Here is a 25,449-nt window from a genome sequence, read left to right as displayed (position 1 = left end):
CGCATGAGTAGAATTGTAGCGAATTCGAAATGTTGATTTCCTAGAACGTAGTCTTCATTACCACCAGTTCACTCAATACCAAGAACTACTGATTAATATGATGATAATTCATCTGGTTTGCTTTGGCGAGGTACATGACGCATTCGGTACCATGGTGCGTATACTCAACTGTGTTCGAGTAGGATGTTTTCGTAAAATAAGTGGTGTGAAAATAATTAGCCAAACGAAGTTGACATATCATCATCCATTTTATTACTAACGCAGTGATGCATAATTTATTTAATATATCACGAATGAATGGGTGTTTGGTATAACTACATCGGACTTCAAATATATTGAATATTAAATGTAATCAATACGGCCAGGCCGTACTACCTGAATAAAAAAAATATTTAATGTAAATAACAACAATGTTTATTTCCCTTAAGCAATACATATAAGAAAGAAAATACAGTCAGCCTACCTTTATAAAATATAAAATAGTTCTTCTAAAGCGTTTATTCAATTTACACCGTCCAAAAGAAAGCTAACATTTTGGTAAAATGACTCATAGTTGAAGTAATAAAGATTTTTCCATTTAAAAAATAGTAAAATAAAGGACAGCAAATAAAAAGATAAATATATTGCATATCTGCCGGTGCTAAAGCTCAAACGAAGCTAAAAAGAGCTACTGCCTGTCTTGAAAATGAACGAGTTGATCTGTGAAAATAATAATCCAATTTTAATTATTATTTCATCCTCCTTTTGATAAGTGATGAAAATTTAATTAACTTTCAGATTAATATAAAAAAAAACACAATGGAAAACAATTTCACAACAGAAACGGTGCGAACGTTCCATCGCCCAGTCTACGGGTCCATTATTTGTAATGCCATCGTTTTTGCCTGAAAGTGTTCTACGAATCGATACCTTTGTTTAATCCATACCTATGGCAAACGAAAAAGAGATCAACAAGCGTAAATCCTCTCCTTCAATAAACTTATCTTAGCATCTTAATGCTGGTGTATCGTAACACTATCCACCGTAACCCTGTGCATGGCATCAATCAATCCGGCGCAAACCCTTCCTTATCTAGCTGACCCAATTTCGGACCAATCGTCTGGTAGCTCTTGAATGTTAGACATGTTACAAACGCTTGCGTACATGTGCTATAAACCTTGTAGTTAAATTCCAGCAAGCGACATGGCGACAGAGAAGGAAGAGAAACCATTGTATGTAATCGGCTGGGACAACACTCTTGACCCTCGTGTCTTCTTTTGGTGCCTTCCCTTCCTTTTTCCTTTCCAAACGTTTACGTACGGAATTATTTTAATCCCATCAATGTAATTGAAGTTTCGGGCGCCATAAACAGTTATCCTGTCTTGCTTGTTTGCCTCGTCATTGCCTTCGCTTTCGCCACATCGCACCTAACGTGCCCCTTCACAAAAGGGCGAAGTTCCAAGGGCGCCCTGATTTCGAAGTCATGCCGATGCCTTCACACCGATCCATTGAATGTTGGCAATCGAATTTCGATTATGCTAGTAGTGTCGTACGGTTCACACTCGCACGCAAATACGATCTCGTGGGGAGAAAGAACTGCTACCGGTTATCATATCGATTTGGCCGAAAACCACTTCCGTCCGGTGGTGAACGTTTGCCAGAAAGGGGAGGGGACACAATTGGGGTCCTACGGTCGGAGAAGGTCGGAGCAAGTCGATCTGTTTTATCTTTCAGTTCTGATAACTTGCCGAAAGGCTCTGCCAAAGTGTAATGGGAATTTACGTCCCGTTCCGTGATTGGAGGTACTGGCACCAGCAAAAGCCAACCACTTTTCCCATTACGAATGGTGCGAATCGATATAATCAAATATTTTTGCATCAAAAATTCACGTTACTTACATCTTTATAATGGGATATTCGATCGATTGTTGAACCGAAGAAAAAAATGTTCTGAAAGTGTTAATGTTAGTATTCCATTCGTTTCAGTAAATAATACGAATCAAACAGTTATATATAAAATATTTAAACCATTGTAATCAGAAAAAAAGTGAAAGAGGAATTTCGTACAATTTATTCTAAAGCGTAAATTTAGTGTTACAGCAATACTTATGATCATATTATAGAATTCCAACAGACTCATCCTTCGAACAAAGTAGACGACACCCTGAAAGCTTCCATCCAATAACCATCGATTTCCGCTCATTTTCAGTCACTCACTGAAAATTGAACCAAGCTGGTAAATTAGATTTCCTTCTTCCGACGAATAAAATATATACATTTGAAAGCATACAAGTCCCCAAAATAATTTTTCATCCACCCAGTTTGATGATGACGATGATGCAATTTCGAAGGATATTTGGCTCCATTTGCCAGACCAAAATAAAAAAAAGAACACTGTTCGACAGGTAAACACAAACCTTTTTGGCCCCTCCTGAAAACTCCATTTAGTCGAATGGGAAATGCTTAGCGTATTGGTTGTGTGTTGAATTCCTCATTTCATGTTGCTGGTGCTGATGCTGCCTCTGAATCGGTTTCCCTGGCAAACGTCACAAAGCAAACAAAGCCGTCTTTCCGATTTTTTTCCCAACTTTTGCGCTTTAAATTGCTCAAAATGTATTTGTTGTAAGGATATGAAAAATACTGGAATGGAAATGAACAGTCAAAAATTAATGTAAAAAAAATGTTATAAGAACTTAAGTTATTTTTTTCATTCCATTTTTTCATTACAAGAAAGAATATTTCGTGTATTGGAAAAACAATTTTTACAATAAAATAAAAACATATTTCAATTCATTTTACAACCATCAGTAAAACAAGTAGTATCGTGACCACATATTTGAAAACAGACGTCACATGAAATGTTCTAGCATTTTCCCGATCAACTTGAAATTTTCTTCCCCGCTTACAGCCAAACGCCGATCCGCCGCCACCAAATTCCCCGGAAGCAAATGCAATGAACTGTGAATTTTTTATTCGATTTCTCGATTCTTCTGCCTCGCTAGCAAACATGCAGGATAACTCCTGTTCCACCATTGTACACATCCCAGCACGGCATGTTGCCCTAACCACACCGGCCAAAAACTCTCGTACGATGCAGTCTCGATGTCTCCCGATAAACCAGAGATCACGTACTGGAATAAATTTATTTAATCCAATGATCAAATTTATTTCGAACACATTTGAACATTTGCCGACCAGGAAATTCGACTCGTGTGAAGCCACATGGCTGCAGTCAGCTTGGTTTGGCTTGGTTTTTGCTAATTCCGATCGGAAGGACTTACTAAACCCGGTCGGCATACCACGAGCCTCTCTCTAGTGGCTATGACAAAAGTCATCTCACCACACGCCGAGAACGCGCCAAAGACACGACCCAACTTTGCACCGCGGTTGGTCTACGATGATGAAGACTAATTCAAGGATCATAAAAATTAATCAGTGCCTTTCCAGAGTGTGCCAGCAGCGAAATGGGTGGCCGCTAGTTGGGGAAGCTGTTCGTTCAACATACGGTTCATAATTTGTGTCTGTACGAGGAAGAATCGTAATTTCGGTGCAATAAATTTTCACCCAGAACGGTACACTGTACAGTCTTCATATAGCTTCATTGCTGTTTCCAAATTTGCTAGCTGGCTTAAAGCACTGACAAAAACTCATAATAATTATGTGACCGTTACGTTTTACTCTATTCTTTCCACACCGATTTATCGGATTTTTCCTTCTTCTTCATACTGAACTGTTTCTCAATAAAATTCCCACATTTTAACTTTGCCACCAACTGAACCGCAGGACACTTCTGCAGAGTGAAATAAAACAAAAAAAAGCTTAAAAATTGAAAGAAAAGCTCCCCACTCAGGAAAGAATTTTCTTTGCTTTATCCATTCCGCAAAAGGCGGCAAAAGGTGATACAAAGAGCGGAAAATGTAGCAGAACAGCAGGTGTCGGGATGTGCAGAAGGAAAATTAAAACGAGTGTCCTTCATTATGCAAGACTAGCAGAGAAGTACATCTACGGTCCCACGCTGTCGAACATCCAACTTTTGCGCGGGGTTAAACTGTCAAGCTCAAAAGTTGTGTGAGGCGCGTTTTAAGCAGGACCTTAGATAAAAATTTAAATAAGAAGAAAAAAAAACAAACCCAATCCCTTGTCCAGACACAAAACTTTGACCGCGACCGTTCGTGACACCTTTTTTTGGGGCGAGTAATCGAAAAGCGAAGGGAAATAAAAAAAATCGTGTACTTGTGAAACATTTTAAAGTACTAATCTCGTGGCTTATTTTTAAAGGACTAGTTTTATCTTTCAATAAAACTTTTGTCTCTTTCTATTGTTAATTAAAAACGACCGGAGCTATGCAGAAAAACAAAATGATTTAATTATGAAAATGATTTCATTTTAATTTTATTCTAAATTATTTTAAAATAATATTTAAAACCTTTTTTTCTTCCTAAAAAAGCATTTCATATGATTCCTCCATAAAAGTACTTGAAAGCTTCACTTTCCCATTGCATAAATAGCGTTGAAACGATCCTGATCCTGTGCACATGCATTTCGTTTTCGTATGCTTTCAAAAAAGGGGGGCCATTCACATCGACCAATCCACTACCACCGCATCATGAATTATTCATTCACCCCTGCCAGGATTGGGCTTTATTCAATCACTTCAAGCCATATCGTCAGGTTCGGTGCTGGTGGATGCATTATTATTCCCGTCAAATCAATCCCCAAACCCCGGTCCGGTGTCGGCTTTGTTTGCCCGGTGGATTAAGTTTCATCATTTATTCTATCCGGTTTCGATCTTGCTTTTTCTGCACCTCCAATGGAGGTGGAACATTCATATTTTGCATCGCTTATTTTTGAAGTCGCAGTTTGAAACATTGGCCGATGGTGCTGAGGGATGCAAAAGTGGCAGCAAAGGCACACTAAGCCCGGAAGGATTTTAATTTCAATAATCTCGCCTCCGTGGTGCATCCTTTGCCGGAAGTGCGCGGAATATGAGTCAAAGCATGAAAGATGCCGTCTCAATCAGTACTATTGTAATCATCATCATCATCATCACCATCCACATTCTCATCGTCATCGCAAACATCAATGTTGCATACTGTGCGATGACTTGATTCCGTTCCTGACCTACCCTCAGTGTTCCATTGAGCGGGAGTGTTTGTTTTCATCGTCTTCTCTCACTTCCGGGAGCTTTATTCTTAGTGGAATATAGCTTCACCTAAAAGAGAAGCTGAAAAAAAGGTCAGAAGTAGAATATTGTTGGCACGAATGCGCTAAGAGAATATCAATAGGATCCATCCCTTTTTTTCCAACTGCACAATTGTTCAGGGATTGACGTGTTCAGGTTAGGTGTCCAGGTGAGCCATCCCTAAAATGTGGAAAAAGGAAAAGCGTCAATCGAAGTGAAACATTTTTATGCTAATGAATGTGCCCACTGCTCGGGTGCTAATAAACGGATCTATTTCATTTCATCGCCATTCGATGAATCGTTCTATTTTTACCATTCTCTGCTCCGTTTGCTACATTTTCCACATTTTCCTTACATGGACAATAGTAATATTCTGTTCCAATGTAAGCGCTTGTGGGAAATTCACTTTTAAACTTCATCCAATGCTCTGTTTGCAATTCATCTTCACATCAGTGTGGCCACACAAAACGCATCGCAATTCTCCCAGTAAACACCATCAATCAAACAACGTGCAGCACTCACAAACGTTCGCTTCTTCCGCGTGCCACTCGGTAGAAATCGTGATCTCACGGTCCCCACGGGAGCAAGCAACTAAAAACACACATCCTTTTATTTTATTACCATTTTTCAACACTCGTCGCTGGAACAGAACAAACAGAAGACAGTTTTGGGTAGCGAAACGAGTTGTGCTCAACGGACGCATTCTTCGCGCGCTTCAGGTTGCGGGTGAGGTTTATTTATCCATCTGATGGATCACGTTTTGCGATTATTTATGACCATTTGGCGCACGAGCTCGATTGATCCGAAAAATGCTAAATGCTCAAGTGTTCCGGGCCCGGTAAGAAGGAAACATGATGGATGTGATGGTATTATATGTGTGCAACGGAATACGTTTTGTGTGATAAATGTTTACCACTTAAAGTATGTTTGATGAATATGATAAGGGAGCGATATAAATCGATCGATTCGTACCGAAACGTGACACATAATCCCATCTTCATCGGAACGTGTATCTTTGGAAGAAAGCATCATTCAGAGAGAGTCTTTCTTCACAACGAGGGGTATTTTGTACTTGCCATTTACCTTACTTTATCTCGGAGTGAGTGTGAGACAAGATTGAACTGTGTTTTCTTTTGTACGTCATGCAATTGTTTACCTCGTAAGTTTTACAACCATAGCTTAGAAAATTTCCGAAAACAGTTTAAAATTTAAATAGGAGTTACCACTGATTAAGTAATATACAGGGCTATCATGCTCATTCTCAGTAACAAACGGGAAACTTTCCGTCACAAACACTCTAACCAAACGGGAAGCAAATTTGCATTCTGCACACCCGTTAGAGTCGATGAAAGCTTCATCGACTTTTTTCTTGGATCAATCAATCTGTCAAGATGAAATCCATAAACAAAATTCAAAATGGCAGTTCGTCGAGAGAAGCAACTGTATGATTTTTTAACAAAATTTGAGTTTTGAAGTCGCAAATCTCATCACCACTGTTGTATTTCGTGTGAATAATGAGTTACAAAAGAAGTGGACACCTCCGTATTCACTTTTTTATAATCAATTCTCAAGAAAATTGTACTTTCCGTTGCTTTCGGCTGACGGAAAATTTTCTCTCTAACGGGGTTTCCGTTTGGCACAGGTAATGCAAATTTTTTACTTTCCGTTGAACATCAAGTTATCATTGATTTTTGAAACGTCTGATTGTGCCAAACGGAGAGCCAAACGGAAAGTCATAATACCAAAATGACATTTTCGTGACGATTGAGAAGACGTTTGTTACTGAGAATGAGCATGTATTATGAAACGCAAACATCTTTTCAAACGTCACACAAAGTTGCCTTTCGTATTATGACTTTCCGTTTGGCTCTCCGTTTGGCACATTCAGACGTTTCAAAAATCAATGATAACTTGATGACAAACGGAAAGTAAAAAATTTGCATTACCTGTGCCAAACGGAAACCCCGTTAGAGAGAAAATTTTCCGTCAGCCGAAAGCAACGGAAAGTACAATTTTCTTGAGAATTGATTATAAAAAAGTGAATACAGAGGTGTCCAGTTCTTTTGTAACTCATTATTAACACGACATACTACAGTGGGGATGAGATTTGCGACTTCAAAACTCAAATTTTGTTAAAAAATCATACAGTTGCTTCTCTCGACGAACTGCTATTTTGAATTTTGTTTATGGTTTTCATCTTGACAGATTGATTGATCCAAGAAAAAAGTCGATGAAGCTTTCATGTACTCCAACGAGCAACCATAATGCAAATTTGCTTTCCGTTTGAATTGTGACTTTCCGTTTGTGAAATTTCCGTTTGCGTTTCATAATAGCCCTGATAATCAAACTAGTTTGCCCAGCAAACCTAGCTTTGTGCCTTAAAATATGTTTTGTAATTAATGTTTTCCAGTGGCCATTTTTTATGTTTAGTCTTCACATAACAAACATTTTCTTAAAAACTCTTGTCTTTTATTGCAGAAGAATTCGTTAGAGGCAATCAATGACTTTTTGAATAGATTATCGGAAAACTTTTGAATCAGACTATGTGTTGGTAGAAACATTTTTCCTGAGGTTTACGTTTCCCACCTGATCCTGGTTTAAATTTGAGCACATGACGAAGTGGACGTTAATTATGCATTATTCCGATAACCACATTACTTTCTTTCTTGGACTGCTTATAGTCGAGAACGTCGCGAACACATAGCCAGATCGCCAATCTGTTTCTAGGAAACTCGGTCTAGAGTTGCCTTCCTCCATCCACGACCACATTAGGATGAGCCGAATATTCTTCGGCTCTGGGTCATTGTTAAAGACGTGGCGAAGGAAATAAGCGGATGTAAATTCCCGATGTGGTTATGCGTGATATTTAAGGGATTCGCATTTTTTCATAACAGCACATAATAGCACAGCACATGCTTTGTAACAGCACATTGTGTGTAACAGCACATGCTTTGTATTTACCACTCACTTTAGGTTTATTGAATAGCATAGCGCAAATACATCCTCATGTGTACCTTCTTTGATTTATTTATTCGTTAGGATGTTTTCGTTTCAGCAGTGTTCAACATTATTCGTATTGTAAAAATGGCTATGCCTACTTGATGTGCTACTAACTGTCAAAAGCGCTGTAGAAAACGCAGAAAGTTTCGAGTTTTTGTTTGCACACAAATACCGCGCCACGAAAATTTTAAATATACGTATAGATAATAGAAAGACATTTTAAGTTTTTTGGTTCGTATTTACAAATGCTTTTCTTTCTCAGACGAACTTGTTTTCAACACATTCTTCTTCTTCTTGGCTTTAACGACTTTGCAGGTCACGCCGACCATTTCTGGCTTACTAGACTTATTTTTACCACGTAGCCGGATAGTCAGTCCTTGCTACGGGGGGATGGTCCGGATGAGATTTGAACCCGGTCCTGCCGGCGCCGTTTATCACATGCACATGCCTCCATTTTTTCAACACATTAAATATATTAAATAGATTTGCAGAAAATAAATAATTCAACCCAGGCACCAAATATGCTAGTGTTACAAGGTATCACAAATTCATCGACTGAAATGTACAAAATATTCAGAATCAGTTACAACGATTACCATTTCATAGAACAACAAGTTTCGCAACAGATTAATGGCTATGGAAAACCTGGCCGAACGAACGGGAGAAAAAGGTTAGCTTTAAATATAAAAAGTATTTTTTAAATAACAGCAAACCCATAATAGAAACGAAATAAAAACCAAAACATACGAACGGAAACGAAAGCATAAAGAAACACACATTTAATTACCTTAGGCGAGGAAATAATTATCTCTTTTATAACTAGCAACCCAAAATCCACGAAATTTAATACATCTCAGGTTTTTGCACAAAGTTTACTATTACTCTCGTTTCAGCCATTTTTAAATGCTACAATACGAAGAAATAGGAAAAGTCCAAGGAATCATATTGACCTTCACAAGAATCCCAATTTAAGCTTTATTGTCTTTTTGGGGATTCGGGATAATCTATTCGAAACTTCCTGGTCATAACTTTTAATTAATCCACTCTTACCACGGCATTCGCTGTACCCTTCGAACGTCTCAGGGATCCATAAAGGGAATTCACACTCAGATAACCGTCAAGGCCGGCATCGTAGCATCGTTTCAATCAAATGCCTCATTCTAATTGGTTGCTCGCGTTTTCTTTCTCCCATTTCAGCTCGTCTCGGCCAATCCGAACCAACGGAACTGGCGAGGGATCCTGATTGCCCTGCTCGTTATCATCGTTGTACTGGCGCTGATCGTGACATCCGTTGTAAGTATCTTGACGAATTAACATGCACACTAACCTACGACCCACGGGTGTTGTGCCACCTGTCCAATGGTAGCACGCACACTTACATGCGGCTCAATGAGCCTATCAATCAGGTCTATGATCATGGGGTTTAGTTTCATATCGGCCGGATAACCGTACTGCTTGCGCTCTTGATTCCCAATCGTGACCGCTATGTTGCTCTCGTCAAACGGCATCGTACCGGACACCATGATGAACAGGACGCACCCAAGCGACCACATGTCGTGTGCCTTCGGATCGTACGGAATTCCCTTCAGGACTTCGGGTGCAGTGTACGCTATCGAACCGCAGTATGTTGCACTCAGCTCACTTGGCGCACCATTCGGTTCGCTACACTTCTTGGCGAAGCTGAAATCGGTCAGCTTCAAATAGGAGGTGCTGGCTAGTAACACATTCTCACACTTGATATCCCGATGGCAAAAGCCCTGCTCGTGCATATACTCAACAGCGGCTACCAGCTGCCGGAAAAAGAGCCTTGATCGGCGCATCGACACTCGTTTATTCTCCTGCACATACTGCAACAGATCCCCGTGCCGGCAGTAGTCCATAAAAACGCACACGAACGGTCCGTACTCTTGGATCGACATCACCGACACGATGTGTGGATGGCTGAGGGCCAGCATCGCCACCGTTTCACGCGGCAGCAATCGCTCGTAATCCTTCGAGGTGCGGCGCCGATCGATCAGCTTGCAAGCTATCGAGTGTCCCGGTCCGGACTCCAACCGAGCTGGTCGATAGTATGCTTGATAGACCTTCGAATAGGACCCAGATCCAATGCACTGTCCGATGATGTAACCTTTCGCATTGAGAATGTTCTTCACTCTGTTCCGACTCCAGGTAGCCACCGGTCCGGTAGCCTCACTGCCACTGCTCGATGCACCACTTGTCAGTGGTACATACTTGGAATTTGGCTGCATTCCGATGAAATTTTGTATGTTCGAAAATAAGCACCCCCGTTTATCTTGCTGGAGTGCGCTAGTGACGTTGCTGTTACAGCTGTTCTGAATGAACTGTTCTTTATGGCTTGCTTGTATTCCAGATTGAATGTCAACTGGCGATATTTGACGTACAGTGTATACATGTGACATTCATCTAGCAACCATTGGACGCGTTTAAAAATAGTAACGAATTGACAATGGCCGACAACAAATCAATCAACAAAAATTGTCGGAATGTTGTTTATACTTTGTTAAGTTATTTAGACTTTTAATATTCCTATTAGGCTGGTGGCAGTGCTGCGTAAATCCTCATTTTCCCGGAGTCGAATTAATCCGACTCCTAGGCATTCCGGTAATTACTCCGGAATAACTGCGGAGTAACTCCAGACTAATCCGAACATTCGGAGTTCGCTCCGGAGTAATCCAGAGTTAAATCCGGATCAATTCAAAGTAATTACTCCGGAGTTTACTCCAGAGTTCCCACCTCCTCTAGTTGGTACATGAGTGTGACGGAGTATTATAAGTTGTTATCTTTCTTTCGAGGTTTGCATTGACTTTGTTGACTTTGTTGAATGACTTTGTTGCATTTGCCCTCTAATCTTAACATCTTTAAAAAGATGCCTTAATAACAGTTGGTAAACAAATAAAATTACCAATATATAAAACAATATACAAACAAACAATAAAATTACAAAACAAATAAATAAATTAAAATAATTCTAAACATAACTTGCAGTTGGTTCTACTTAAATAAAGAAAACCATCCACAATAATCACCCCAGGTCATGTAGCTAGGGAAAATCTATCAACCTGAAACCCTAGCTTGCCTAAAATAGTTGGTCCCAAAAAAAGGCAAATGAAAACGATTCAAATCGCTTTTATTATTATCTGTCTACCTATCAATTTTTTTATTTCTGTTTAAAATAATCAAACATACCAAATCCATCCCACACGAGCAACCATTGTCATCCGATAGCTCGTTTCTTGGCCAAATCCAACTGCATCACATGGAATCCAATTTATGTAGCTCGTCACACCTTCGCCTTGCCATCCGTTCCACACTTCGCATTCGCGCCGTTACACACGCGTGCGTCTAAACACTAATGCAATTCTTCGATTCGACCTTGAAACCGATAGCTCCCAATGTCCCATAGAACTCTCACGCTATTGCCATTCCCGTGACGATTGGATCCGTCACCAAATTCAATATACCGAATAATTTAATTTGCCAAACCCGACACCGGTTCGTTCGGTTCGCCACCGGCGGATGGCGTTGTCTTTCTTTCTCGAGATCCGCACACCCGATGGAGAGCGCTTGAAACGTCCCGAATCCTTAGCACCGAGAAGTTCGGAAGTCCTCCTGTCGAAAACGAGCTTATTTCCCAATTCCTGCCATTCGGACACTTGACACGATGTGGTTAATTTCCTTATACCCTCGGTTAGCTTTACGGTGCACATCACAGAGACTTTTTCCCTTTGGTCTACTCACTCACGCTAGGGTTGAGGAATGTCGCATCGTTGGTTGTGGATAGTGTTTGATACGGACCGGCGTGCTCGAGTGGTTTGACCAAGTTGGCAGATTACTTTTGACCTTATCCACTCAAAGAAGGGAAAAGTTAAGCGAGAATAGAGGAATGAAGCGAACGACAGAGGGAGAGGACGATGGTATGCTCAATCCTTTGGTATTATTAAACACACAGAAAATCAACTCCGGACAACAGATCCGTTGGCTTAAAGCCAATTTGTAGCAAACTATCCGTCAAGCCAATGATGGTTATTTAAGCTTACATTAGTAGCATAGCATTAGGTTGCGGGATTTTTTGTCAAAAGATCTCTTCTTCAACTTTTCGCTCTTTTTACTGGCAAATTTCCATAAAGAATTTAAGAATTTATGTTATGATTATTCAAAGTAATATTTTTTTAATTGACTTTTGACACTTTTTTTAGTGTTTTACTCTTCTTTTCTAGTAAAAATCATTCTATTTTTAGAATTTGTGATTTTCTTTCCATTCATGCAGCTCTTTAAACTCCCATACTTCTCTTGTTCAGGGTCAGAATTGAATTTTGCACGTTTTTCAAATTCCAACACAAAAGGGAAGGTTATTTCCAAAATAAACCAGCAATTGAGTTTTGCTGTTGCCCCAAAAACCCACCAGATGGTGCCATCATGCGTAACTCTTTCGTATCACGTGGTCCGATCAAGGAAACCGATCTTCTTCCACCTCTCGATGCGACCTTTTTGGTGAGCGAAAACACTCGACCATGCTGGTATGCAGTCCCATAACATCAGCAAACAAGCAAACAAACAAAAAAACAAATCTCAAACAGCTCCAACCAAAAAAAAAGGACCTCCGTAAATAATTGAGTACATTGTTCGCACACCGTTTATCAAGTATCTAGCCTCTTCTATCAAACGGAACGCAAACCGGATCCTTCCACGAAGTGCGCCACATCGGTTCTGCTTGACTTCTCTGCAACTGTTATCGAATTTAAGCTTTTCTCTTATTTTCCTTTTTGGCCAACGTCAATCATCTTAAGCCGGGTGCCAAAAAGCAAAGTTAAAGTGTCTGAAATGCTCTCCCAGGGACTGGTTGTTTCCGCTTTCCCAAACCTGGTTGGCGCACAGCGCAGTCATTCCCGCGAAAGCACCAGCCAACATATCAACACGTATACCTCGTAACAATTTATTAAAACATAAAACATTTTCCCCCAAAAGTCTAATTACGGCACCCTTCTACGGCACCCTTCTAATGACTGCAGTGTGCTCTTACGGGGAGAAAAAATACCCGTACGTCAAGCAATAGAATGTTTTCCCATTCAGTTGCCATGGTAATGCACGGTCGGAGAGATGCGTTTTTATGGTGGCAAAATCACAAACACACACACACACAAACGAGCGGGTTCAAACATCACCATGGCATGCTTCGACGATCGGTCATCCGAGCACGTTTCGATGCCGGCTTGCAGTTAGAAAATGATATTTAATTGCTTTTTGGCTTCCAGCAAGCGCTTTGGTGCCGCAACACGAGCACTGCAACGAATGGTTTGTTGCATTCTATGCGCATTGATATGCGTACTGAAATTCGTTCCCGGCATGCCGAACTGTTCTCAACAACAACGTTTTCTTATTATTTACCTTTTAATGAATTTTAATTATTTTACAAAGGTATTTTCCGTAGTAGTGGTTATTTATAAAAGTTACATATACTGAAGCACTCGCTTCAGATGCTTCACACATGCTTTAATAAACCATCTATTACACCTGCAACTGGAGCAGTATCTAACTGAAAAGAAAACCCTTGAAGTCCAATCTCAAAAACCGGAAAACATACTTGCAAAACAGAAAATCTCTACGCCCTCCACAATTGCCATCTGTCCGTACCAGAATTACCTTCACCTGAATGTTCGGCAGCTTCAGCATCATCTCCAACCAACCAACCGGTGGCAATCATTTGCATTTCTTTGCAAACACTCTTCGGTCACTAATCACGATCTGTCCAGTGCAAATGGTGTTGGTGGCTTTTGTTGAAAACTGTCCCACGTGCTACCTGGTGTCGTCGACAGCTCGGTGACTGCACCGACCTACATTTGGACTCCTTTTTCAATTAAACATTTTCTACCGGGCGGAAATCACCGCACACAGTTGTTGAGTGCTAACAGCTACTGCTGGTTTTACCGTTTTCTGCAGAAAGGTACGCAATTAAAATGTTTTAATTACTTCTAAGATATGCAAAATGGAAATATATTAAAAACGAATCGAATGCGTCGTACTGTGTTAATACCAAACTGGGCCAAGGTTTTTTTGATGATTGCCAACTCAAAAGATGTTTGCAACAATGCTTTGCTTTGAATTCAAAGTGTACTTAAGGGGGTTGCTCTATGCTTTTGATCTATAAGGACACGTGACAAAATCAACTGAATAATAAACACTGTTTGTGGGTTCGAATGCATATTTGGAACAGCGAAATGTTCGCCGTTGCGCTATGCAATCAGAATGCAATGCAGCACAATGCACCTCAACGGAAACAGAACACTGAAAACACACATTGGAAATAAACTTGAAGGTTCGAAGCTGCTTGTCGTTCACCAAAATCCTAATGTAAACATTGCACTGTTTTTGAAATTGTTTCAACGATCGTTGTTTCTGCTTGTGACAACAATCCATCAAACATCTTGATGATAGTGGCGGAGTATACGAATGACGAGTTTCTTTAGAGGCATTAAAACAAACCAAAACTCCGGGAAACCTTTATTGCTCGAAATAAGCTTAAGATGAAGCAAAACTATTCTTTGAATGATACAGTAGCAATAGGCGATATTCGTTATATTTAGAAGAGTTTAATGTAAGTTATTCTCACGTATTATTGAGAGGTTTATAATACGTTGACCATAAATGTATCCAATTCGTGAATTATTCTCATAATCCCTTAAACTTCACGTGAATAAAACCTTTTTCATTCGTAAAACGTCTCCAATTATATCTATCTCATTCCTGTTTACCTCTTTACTAGTCTCTTTTTCTATATGATTCTTACTCTTTTAGATATTAGCTTTAAACTATGCAACTCCTAGCCACCTTTCAGATTTAACCTATTGTCTATGAATCTCTGATCAAACAACTCATTTAATGCCACATCGTTCACATACCTCCCTTCCCCCCTCCCGAATGATCCGAATAGTTTGAATAGTTTCCCTTACCAAAGCTACTTAACCCTTCGAATTTTCCTGGTACACTCCAATCTCCCCAAAAAGCCAACTCTTCCATCTTCTACAAGCATTGGATGTCAATGTGTGTTCATCTTACCACACTTTACGATGCTAAACCTCATGACCTACGAGAGCTCAATATCAGCTTCTCACTAACTCGTTATATCCGCTCCATCTTCTTTCACCCGACCAGGTATTGCTGACTCCACCGGACGAGGGTCCCCGTGTGAAGGGCCAACGGATACGATTGCAGGATATCATCGATGGCGAGTACGCACCGAAGAAACTCAACGGCAGCTGGATTGGACGTAAGTTTGTTCAGTGGGCTTCTATTTCTACGATCGCTCCATAATCTGCTTAACCGTTTCTTCTCTCCGGGTTTTGCTGCGGGATCTTCTGCTGTACGGTTGGGTGCCTCACATGATGACCCGATGATAGCCGATGAATTCCTCTACCAAAATCACTGGGGAGAAATAAGTTTGCTCAACATGAATAATCTCTCGGAACGGGTGCTGATGTCTAACACGACAATGGTAAGTTTGAGCACGACGTTTGACATTCATTAGATTGCAGCCATACGTACTGATTTACAGCAAAGTATTGCATAAGACTTCCGGTATACTTTGTACAATTTATAGCAAAAAGATAATAGAAATTTGTTAAATGATTGCAGTATTTTTAACAGAAACCATTTAAGTTTATCTCTGGAAACAAATCTTAAGATGAGACGATTTCTGTTTCACTCAATCATCATAAGAAATCTTAAATTCAATTTCATTTCCGTAACAGCACCCATTAATCTTCCAGAGATGAGATTTCAATCAAAACCACACACACACACAATTTACCAACGAGCTTTTAATATCCACACTTCCATGGTCAGATTCAGCATCATGAACGATACGGCCTATGTAGCGCACGAGCTACATCAACCGCCTAATCTTATCATCTAAAATCTGATTTGCAGCTGCTAGGATGGGAAAATTGTCATTCTTTTCTTAAACGCTACCAAAGCTAGATCTCCATCCAGAGAGTTTTGTGGTTCGGACGAGAATTGACTAGAACACCACACATAAAAAGTGACACCATTTCACAGGACACTGGGGGCGATGTAATTAATCGTGCCTCTCCACAGGCTAAAAAGCAGACTCATGAAACCTAGTACCTGCCGTACGGCTGCTTGCTTAAACAAGCCACAAATCCTTCTGCTTTCGTACCACAAAATAGCGACATCGTCGACGGGTACCATCGCTGTCAGCTTTTTGGCGTAACGCAACGAGAGCGAAGGCTTAATTTAATTACATCACTTTAAAGGGACAAATTTTTGGGCAACAACAGCTTAAAGTTTTCTGGTGAAAAAAAAATGTATTCAACCATCCCCCCAAAAAAGGTTTTTGAATAGGATGAAATGGATTAAAGGAAATGCTGCCAAAAGAGAACGGTGGAGCGTTGAGTTTGTTCGCGATGTTGTTTTCGTGTCTCTGCGGGATACGAAAGCTTCTTATCATAGTGATGATCATTCCTTACCATCCTCGGACACCCTTGTGCTGTCCCAATTATTCATCGACACTCTCCTCACCCTCAAAAGCACTTGTTTGTGCTGATGGGTGAATAAACATTGTGCTCTGTTTAGCTGCCAACTCCCATGGTTTGAAATCTCAATCCAATTTTGCAAAGTGCAACCCGTTCAACCCGTTCGTCTACCGGAAAGGTGGAGGCAGATACAAACCAAATAAAGCAAGCGAATAATAAAAAAAAGCCGGACAACTGCTCAACCGTGTGGACTGAATGCTAACTTGACGCGTAATAAAGATCAGAAGCGAAATATTTAACACAGCGTTAAAAGTGGAGTTTCCACCACGAACGCCGTTGTAGCACGAGCTCCAGTGGCTCTCTGGAGACTGTGGGTGCGGTTTTGCGTGCCCCAAACCAACGCGGGCACCATCTGACGCTCGTGTAGGCTGTGGTGGAAGTTTATGCTTTATGTGTGAACTTCCCCGAATCCAAGGGGAACTGTCAACTAGCCGTAAAGGGGCAACTTTTCGCTACACACTCCTAGCAAGCAGGAAATCACTATCATCGTGGTGTGTCCTTTTTTTTTTCTTCTGCCACTACCAAACATCAGGCCAACCGATGATGTACAGCGTAGTACATTTACCCCAAAAACTTTCCCAATTACTTTCTTCCTTAGTGTACGGGGAAAGGTGAACTCACGGCGCTTTCTGGCCCGTGTAAAGCTGTACTCAAGCAATGGACGGTCTTGCCCAAAACTTTCACGCATACATCTGGCTGGTGCCAACAACCGCAAGCATGAGGAAAATGTATTGTTTATATCATGCTCGGAAGAAAATAAATAAAAAATATTTCATGCAAGATAAAAGCTCTCTTCAGATTTTTTTTTCGTTTTTTTTCTTTTGTTTTTTTGGAGTTGCCTCACTCAAGCACTCAAGATCAACCACTACTAGCTACGACGTGGCTGAGAATGAAATGTTGCAACTCGAACAGCTGTTCGTATCAAGTTGGAACCATCCCTCGCTGATGAGGTTGGCAAGCAAGACATCATGCAGCGGTTTGAAGAAGTTGCTCTTACAAAAATAAGTTTTTTTTGTCTAAAATATTGACATCAGAATTATCGTACCATCGGGATTTTTGTACTTTACACTGACAGTGAAAATTAAACAATAAATTGAAATAGCTAAGTAAGAATAAATCAGAATATTAAAACCCTTGTTTAAATAAACAAATTCGGATTTGGAGTATTATTTCTAGTAGAAAAATTATAAACGATAAATGTATCTGTGTGAAGAAAATCGGTAAAACTTGCTACAGCTCAACAAAACCTTTCAAAAAATTAAGCAAATTAATTCAAATCTTAAGGAATTAAAACTGATTACTTTTTATTCAGCAACCGAGTATGCCAGGGATAAGACAAAATACAAGGAGGAAATGCCTTGCTAAAATTGTACATACTTCAGCCTCTGGAGGCTCAATGCTGTAATAATTAAATATAAATAGAATGAATAAAATATTTTTTATTCAGTGGATAAACAATGGTGGTGTATGTGACAAACGGGGCCGGTTCGGCACGACGGGACCGGGTATCAAATCCCATCCGGACCGTTCTCCCATAGCAAGGACCAACTATAATAAAATACTGACCAATAAAACAGAAATGACCGACAGGACCGTGCAGGTCGCTAAGCCAAGAAGAAAAAGAGGGAGAAACAGAGGGAGAGAATTAAAGAATCCCTATAATGAATGATAAAAAAGTGTTTTATTTAATCACAATTAAATCGTTTCAAGTTTATGGAAAGTAAACCAAGATAACCGAAGTTGTTTGTAGTAATACACATTAATATTTACAACAATCTTGTACACAGCATCAGAAACCAGTGGAACAATATTAGTGTTTTACCTGCGTTTAAATTTTTCCTTTCATCTCCAGCTTTCGTTGATAGTCTGTCATTTCCCTTTTCTCACACAGAAAACCCTTGCTCCAGTAAAATTTTCCATCTCGGCGGATCGAAGGTACTTGCTGCTAGCGCAAAACGTCAAAAAGCTGTTCCGACACTCGTTTTTGGCACAGTACTCCGTTTACGACATAACTAACAGGTGAGCGAGCTTTCTTACTTTCAGCATTAATTAAAAATCAACCTTACCTTTTCGGACGTTAAACGGGCAAGCGAAAATGAACCCTAGGGAGGGTAAAATGGCCGCCCCATAAAATCGATCCGTTACACTAATATAACTTAGTATGTAGCCGCAACACACATAAATATCGACATCGCAAAAACTGAGGATCACACCCAAAACGTAGCTCTTTCCCAAGGACTCCCAGATCAAGGGATGGAATGCATCCGGATATTTGATTTGTTCCGAAAATAAGTTCGATCCTATAAAGCTTCCGTCTATTGGCAAAGTAGCAATAATATTAACACATACACACACACACACACACATTACACAGCCCTTTTCCTCCCACAAAGCGATGGACCAAGGATAAAGGATGGAACAGCATTAATGGACGCAAGGTTTTTTCCCAAGAACGAAAAATTAACGCTACCCGGAATGAATAAAAAACGGGCCCAAAAACTGGACCGGAAAACTCGTGATGACGTGCTTTTAATGGCCCATTAAACCGGAAGCCCAACTGACAGCTGCCACTATAGGGCGAGCAGTCCGTTTCAGTTTGTCGTTCCGTCGTATCTTCCCGGCGTTTTTGGTTCACTATATCCAGAGAAATAAAAATTGTTTCACGCTGTTGGATCAATTTGTGGCCTTTAAGTGACGTGACATCCGCAGACACAACACGGGTTGGCGCGCCCGATGAGAAACGGTTTGCTTCACTGATTGGACAATAATTCATTGATTTTTGTTGCTTCCGTACCCGTGCAGGGCCCACCCCGAAACGGTAGGGAAACAGTTGTTGGCTTCGTTGTTTTCAATCGTAAACCGAAACCCAGCATGTTCGATGGCCACCGTTCAGCTGCTCAACCCGTGGTTGATTCTTTGCGGTGCAGCATAATGTGTTACATGTTGACGCTGTTTTATTTGACCCAGTGGGGGAGGTTTATTGCAGTTCGGTTCAGTCAGTAAACATCACGTATCGTGGAGTAGATCAGCTAAAGCATATTATACTCTCTTCGTTGCACAGCTACGCTGGTGAAGTTGAATGGAAATTAAGCATATAATAATTGAATAATCAAAACGGTATCATAATATACTACCAACAAAAATGTATGAACATTTCCGCTTCAGCTAAGTGGATGAAAATAAATAAAATTACGCTTTATGATGAAATTAAGCAAACCTTTCAACAGTGACACGTTTCATAAACCAACTCACTAATGCTGATGGATAGTTGACTTTAAAATCCACACCCCTGTAAATTCCCCAAGGTATATCCACGTGTTAGCACAGAAAACCACAACACAACCTTACCAAATAGCCACCTGGAACATCAAAGTGTTTCGCGCGTCCTTAGTGTCCTTAAGTATATAACCACATTCGGTCAAAAACGCAGCAATTACCATCACAACATGGACAGCAACAGACGCAGTTAACTGTTTCCGTTTAAATGGTTTCCATTCCAGTGAAACGATCCCACTGACGATCATTTCGGGGAGTGGCGAATGGCCGTTCCTGCTGCACGCCGAATTCACTCCCAAGGGACAAGCCATCGTGCTAGTGTATGAGTACGACATCTACTATCGACCATCGGCCCAGGCTTTGCAGGCCTACAGGTTGACGAAGAATGCCATACCTGGTATCATCTACAATGGCGTTCCCGATTGGTTGTATGAGGGTGAGTTGAAATAGCTTTTAACCAATATTTCAAAATGCAAAGGGCTTAACCTGAGCTTATAATCAGTAGAATCAAAAATCACTAAAAAAAAATATGAATTGAAAATTTTCTTTCAATTTTCTTTATTAATTTATTAATACTATTGTTAAGTTTTTACAAATTTTTCATGCTTTAAGGAAGCTTCACTCATTTCTTAAATATTGTTGAAGATAATTTAACTGTCATTTAATATCCATTAACAGACTTTTATCAATTGATAACTCTGAAATGCTGTGCTCTTATTGTCATCTCTTTTTATTAAATTAACCATTTATACCTGCAAAAGCATCATTTAATTCCTATAGCTTAATTTCCTCATTTCCAACCAGTTGTTCCCGTAATAGGATTCGACCCAAAAAGGTTAAATGCATCATATGCCAGCCACACTATCCCATTTACTGCATTGCCATTTACTGCATTGACTCTCCAGTGCAATTATGTGATTTTTAATTAACTTACCATTTTGGTCTAACGTCTCACTTCTTGCATTCGACCATATCGACACAGAGGAAATCCTGCACACCAACAAAGCAATCTGGCTGTCGACCGATGGCCACCTGATGCTGTACAGCACCTTCAACGATACGCTCGTACAGGAGCAACAGTTTGCCTGGTACGGCACGGCGAACGGTGACATCAATCTCTACCCCCAGATTCGTTCCCTACGGTAAGTGCTCAACAACCAGCGTGGTTTTTTTTTCTTTCTTTCGTTTCTACTTCTAAAGCCAATGCGAACGAAGCGAATCAGCGCCAAGACGATGAAAGAGAATATAAATTACCCCGCAAAGGATAAACCATTCCGCTGCCATTCCGGTGGTAATGGTGATGGTGGTAGAAAACGCTTCCCTGTTAATTGCGGCTTGGTTGCGGGTTTTTATGTAATGTGTTAGAAAATGGGAGCCGTCTTTGGACGGCATTTCCAAACCCACCGAGAGGGAGGTCTTTCTAGTGGCCAATATTTATAATACTCCGTGCCAATCGCACCATCATGCGAGCAATCGGTACAAACTTTTTCGATGAACTTTCTGGGCTTAGAAGTAACATTAGCATTAAAGTCACGTGTGCGTCTTCTAGCGCACATCTATTACATCAATCGCATGGGCTGAAGTCTTCCAGCTTTGGCGCTTACCAGTGGCTCTTCTGACAGAGGATCAGCTGCTTAAATCATTCCGCACATTATCAACTCGTTCAAAATGTTCTTGGACGTGCTACATGTGTCATGATAATCGAACCATCCCTTGATAAGCAATCAAGCATATGATAAACGATTATTTTGTTTTCGTTAATAGCTCTGTCGTTATTATGTGATGCAATGATTGAGTGTTTTCAGTCAGTTTTTGAAAAAAATGCTACTAATTGTACTACTAAAAATATTATGTAGAAAAGCTTTTTATAAAACTATTCAAATGACATTAAATTAACAAAATAAACCAAAACCGGAAACGTCTCCACAAGTTTCGTATTTCCTAGTACATTCCATCCATCCTTGTTAAATGTCAGATGACAACGAAAAAAGTCAGCATAGGAATTTAATATATTTTGGGTGACAAGTGATTTGCATGCCTGCTGCTATTTATCACCTTTCTCTTATTCGGAATAGCACCGTGCATCGTGTGATGTATTAAATAATATTGTTGCCTGGATGATTCTACACTGAAAAACAATGTGTTTTTTAATCCCAATCCGCGTTCTTTTTGTTTTGCGCCGCAAAAACACCAACATACAATTTGATATGAAAGCTTATTTCATATCACACTAAAGATCGCCATCTATTGCAGCCATTCTTACAATTGTCAGTAATGTGAAATACATATCCATTACTCGCTTCTTTCATCTTCTGCTCCCCCCCCCCCCCCCCCCCCCCCCCCCATTCTTCTGGAGCTGTTGCAACTGAAGACTCATAACGCAAGACGCCATGAAAGAGTTCAACGGTGAAGCTGATAAGGAATCGTCTTTTTCTTCCGGACCCGATTGTTCGATTTCAATTACGCCAAACATTTTTCCACTATCTTCATTGCCATCGTTGAACCATTTCGCTTTTGTTACATCGATTGCTGGCTAATAAAGGGAAGGAAGGAAGGCGAAAAAACACGTTCTAACAACGATACGGCATCCTTTGCCATTATCTGTTTCTTTTTATTCGTTCTACCTACCTTCTGGACGTTTTGTGAATTCTTCCACAAACTGTGTCGTCTTTAAACGCGCGCTTTTTTCTAGTTACTATAAGACATGATCTTTAATCCACCGTATTTGCTGCCAAACTCTTCTGATTACATACCCCATTCTTTTAAAGATTTTTTTTCTGTTTCAATTTCCTTTTTCATTTATACGTAGAAAAAAAGGAAATTGAGAGTGTTGCTGCAACACAACGCCCGTGTTTTTGGTAATATGTTTCTTATTTTCCGTCTTATTGTTTCACCCGAAAGCCTTTCGTCCAACCACCAGTGTATGCGACACTGTCACACGGTAACAAAACGGATGATTCCATTACCCACGCACATTACCCGACCTTGGGCACAGCTTTTCTTGTGTCCTTGTTTCATTGCTTCCGGTACGCAGACAGACAAGATTCCTTCCCGTACATCCTTTTGATGCTTGCATCCGTCCATCATCCGGGACAAAATCCGGCCACCGTACGCTGGTATGCAGAACCATTTGTGTGTAACATTCTTTCGCGCCGTTCATGCCGTTCACCCCTTCGTTCATTTATGTGCGAAAGCTTTTCATCAGTGAAGCTCATCTTAAAGCGGTAGTTACTGCGCTACACGCCGAGAAAAGTAGCATAAAAAGCATAAGCACTCAAGGACATGCCATTTTTCACACATCCATCTCGCGCTTGCCACCACTCATAAGGACATCATCTCTCTTCTTTCCTTTTTTTCTTGTTGAAACCCTTATCCTTCCACTACCTACTCATCTGATGAGCGGACATGTTACTTTCCTTTACTACTCTCGTGTTCGCGTTACTTACCAGTACCAGCGCAAACTTTGCATACCAAACAACCGTAAAATTCTTTACGTGAACGCCTCTCCTGTTTCGCGTCAGGATACGCCCAAACACACAATCACATTGTAACCCAGCGTACGGATGAATAGCCCTAACGTGTTCGCCGTGCTTATCCTTGCTACATTGTCGTTTTGCTTTGGATCGAGTTGAGGTTTGAAAGAAAAAAAATGGGATGCTTCCTAAAACGATCAGTAGTAGCAACAACAGCAAATAGAAGAAAAAAAACTGGAAAGACTGTCTTTTCAACTTTGCCTCTTCAGCAAGGCACCGAAACGTTACAACCGAACGGGGAACATCAAGGATCACAATTGATTCTGCTGCAGATCGTCATGCTGCGCATCGTCCTTTCAGTGCCAAACGATGCCATTAAAGGATAAAACAGAAGTCCTAAATGACGTCGTTTGCGCTTGCTTATGATTTCCTGTTTGCCTGTTGGCGGGTTTTGCGCCAACCGAGTGAAGATTATAATGAAAAAATATACCTTTCTGCATACAATCCTTTTTTGTCGCTTGAGCCGCGTATTTTGAAAAGAAGATGGAATGTTGCCTTGTGTGAGATGTGAAGGATCGATTAGGTAAACTGTGCTTATAATAAGTCCACTGGTTGATTCAAGCTGATTTGAAGGTTACGGATTTTTTTTCTATTTTTAATTATTACTTTTTACATTTATAAGTGACTTTAGTATTTTTAACCATAATCGGATAATTTTTTTGAGATTTATGTTTTGAGTATGGGACACGTAATAAAAATCTAAAAGGGATTCCTCTTTCAATAGATCATTCAATAGAACTATGCAAGGTCACTTCTATGAATGTCTATGAGAACTTATTTGTTTTAATTTATATTTTGATATCTTATGTTTCATTTTAATATCTCAGGTTTCATTTGAATTGAGCTCTTGATGGTTCCGTTCCTACCATAACCTGGACAAAATGTTCATGTATATTAGGGATGAGCAACCTTTTAGAGTTTCAGGCCACATTCAAAATCAAAACCTGATTGGCGGGTTACATTGCAGGATGTGTTAATATATGAATGAATGTATTAAAACTCCTTTCATCCGGTCTGTTTCGGATTAGACGCATTGCTGGATTCTTGAAAAGTAATTTGGGATTTAAAACCTTTTTCCTTATTTTTGAGTGTTGTATTAACCTGGTATGTTTTGTACTTTTAATTCATCACAACATTTGATATAATGGGGCTATGGGCTTGAAACTAGATTCGCGGGCATCATAAAACCTCCTCGAGGGATGCGGACCGCCGGTTGCTCATGAAAATTGCTGGTTGCTGTAAATATGAAAAGGAATGTTTGGATTACGAATTCCTTCTCTGAACAATACAGAATATGTTGTTCACAATCAAGCACAGTCAATTGTTCAATACATAACACATAGTAAACAATAAAAAAATACAATACAGCAACAAAAATTGTAACATCTCCCATATTGCTCGGCACGTTATTACAATGGTTGTTTTAACTGATTATTTTACATTTTTTCATAATTGCTAAAATTTATCAATGTCTTTACATCTGTCGTTTTGAGGAAAGTACTTATAATTTTCCTGATGTAATTATTCTTCATTCTTCCAATTAATTCAATAATTTGATGATATTTCAATTTCCCTTCCTATCAAAGCTTTGCTTTTACTTCGCATAAAGCCGCTTCTTTCATTTCATCCTTTGTGGTTTCACAAACTTTCTAGAGCAATCAAACAAAAGCAAAAGAAACATCTCGGCTGCGTGCTGTTCTCAATTTCGGCATTTATTTAATACAATTCACAGCAATTTGGTGAATAGCAAAACAGTTGAGAGCAAAATGTTTAGCTATTTTTGTACACTTCTCCTAAAAGTATCGTGTGTTTCTTCGCCTTTTACCAGGAATAAGCTTTTGTTGTGTTGTTTCTTTCTCCATTACCATTCTTCTCCTTGGTTTTATTTGCATTCCTCAATCAGATTCAAC

The 25,449-nt window shown here is 40.0% G+C and overlaps 2 protein-coding genes across 6 annotated transcripts in view; one reads left to right on the top strand and one right to left on the bottom strand.

Moving 5' to 3' along the window:
• Nucleotides 1-25,449, top strand: part of LOC125766312 (venom dipeptidyl peptidase 4) — a 111,958-nt gene that overhangs the window by 61,180 nt on the left and 25,329 nt on the right. For all 5 annotated transcript variants that reach the window (XM_049432134.1, XM_049432136.1, XM_049432135.1 and 2 more), the window contains 6 exons: nt 9,358-9,453; nt 15,331-15,445; nt 15,576-15,670; nt 18,622-18,749; nt 20,231-20,442; nt 20,989-21,148. In XM_049432134.1, the coding sequence (XP_049288091.1) occupies nt 9,358-9,453; nt 15,331-15,445; nt 15,576-15,670; nt 18,622-18,749; nt 20,231-20,442; nt 20,989-21,148 (806 nt within the window). The remainder of the gene's footprint in view (nt 1-9,357; nt 9,454-15,330; nt 15,446-15,575; nt 15,671-18,621; nt 18,750-20,230; nt 20,443-20,988; nt 21,149-25,449) is intronic.
• Nucleotides 9,101-10,750, bottom strand: LOC125766348 (testis-specific serine/threonine-protein kinase 6-like). Its single transcript, XM_049432213.1, has one exon. It carries the CDS (start codon nt 10,578-10,580, stop codon nt 9,483-9,485), a length of 1,098 nt encoding a protein of 365 aa, XP_049288170.1. The 5' UTR covers nt 10,581-10,750; the 3' UTR covers nt 9,101-9,482.

Source organism: Anopheles funestus, chromosome 2RL (genome assembly GCF_943734845.2).
Source record: "Anopheles funestus chromosome 2RL, idAnoFuneDA-416_04, whole genome shotgun sequence".
Taxonomy (NCBI): Eukaryota; Metazoa; Arthropoda; class Insecta; order Diptera; family Culicidae; genus Anopheles; species Anopheles funestus.
The sequence above is the reverse complement of the archived record's forward strand: the minus strand, read 5'-3'. Positions and strand labels throughout refer to the sequence as shown.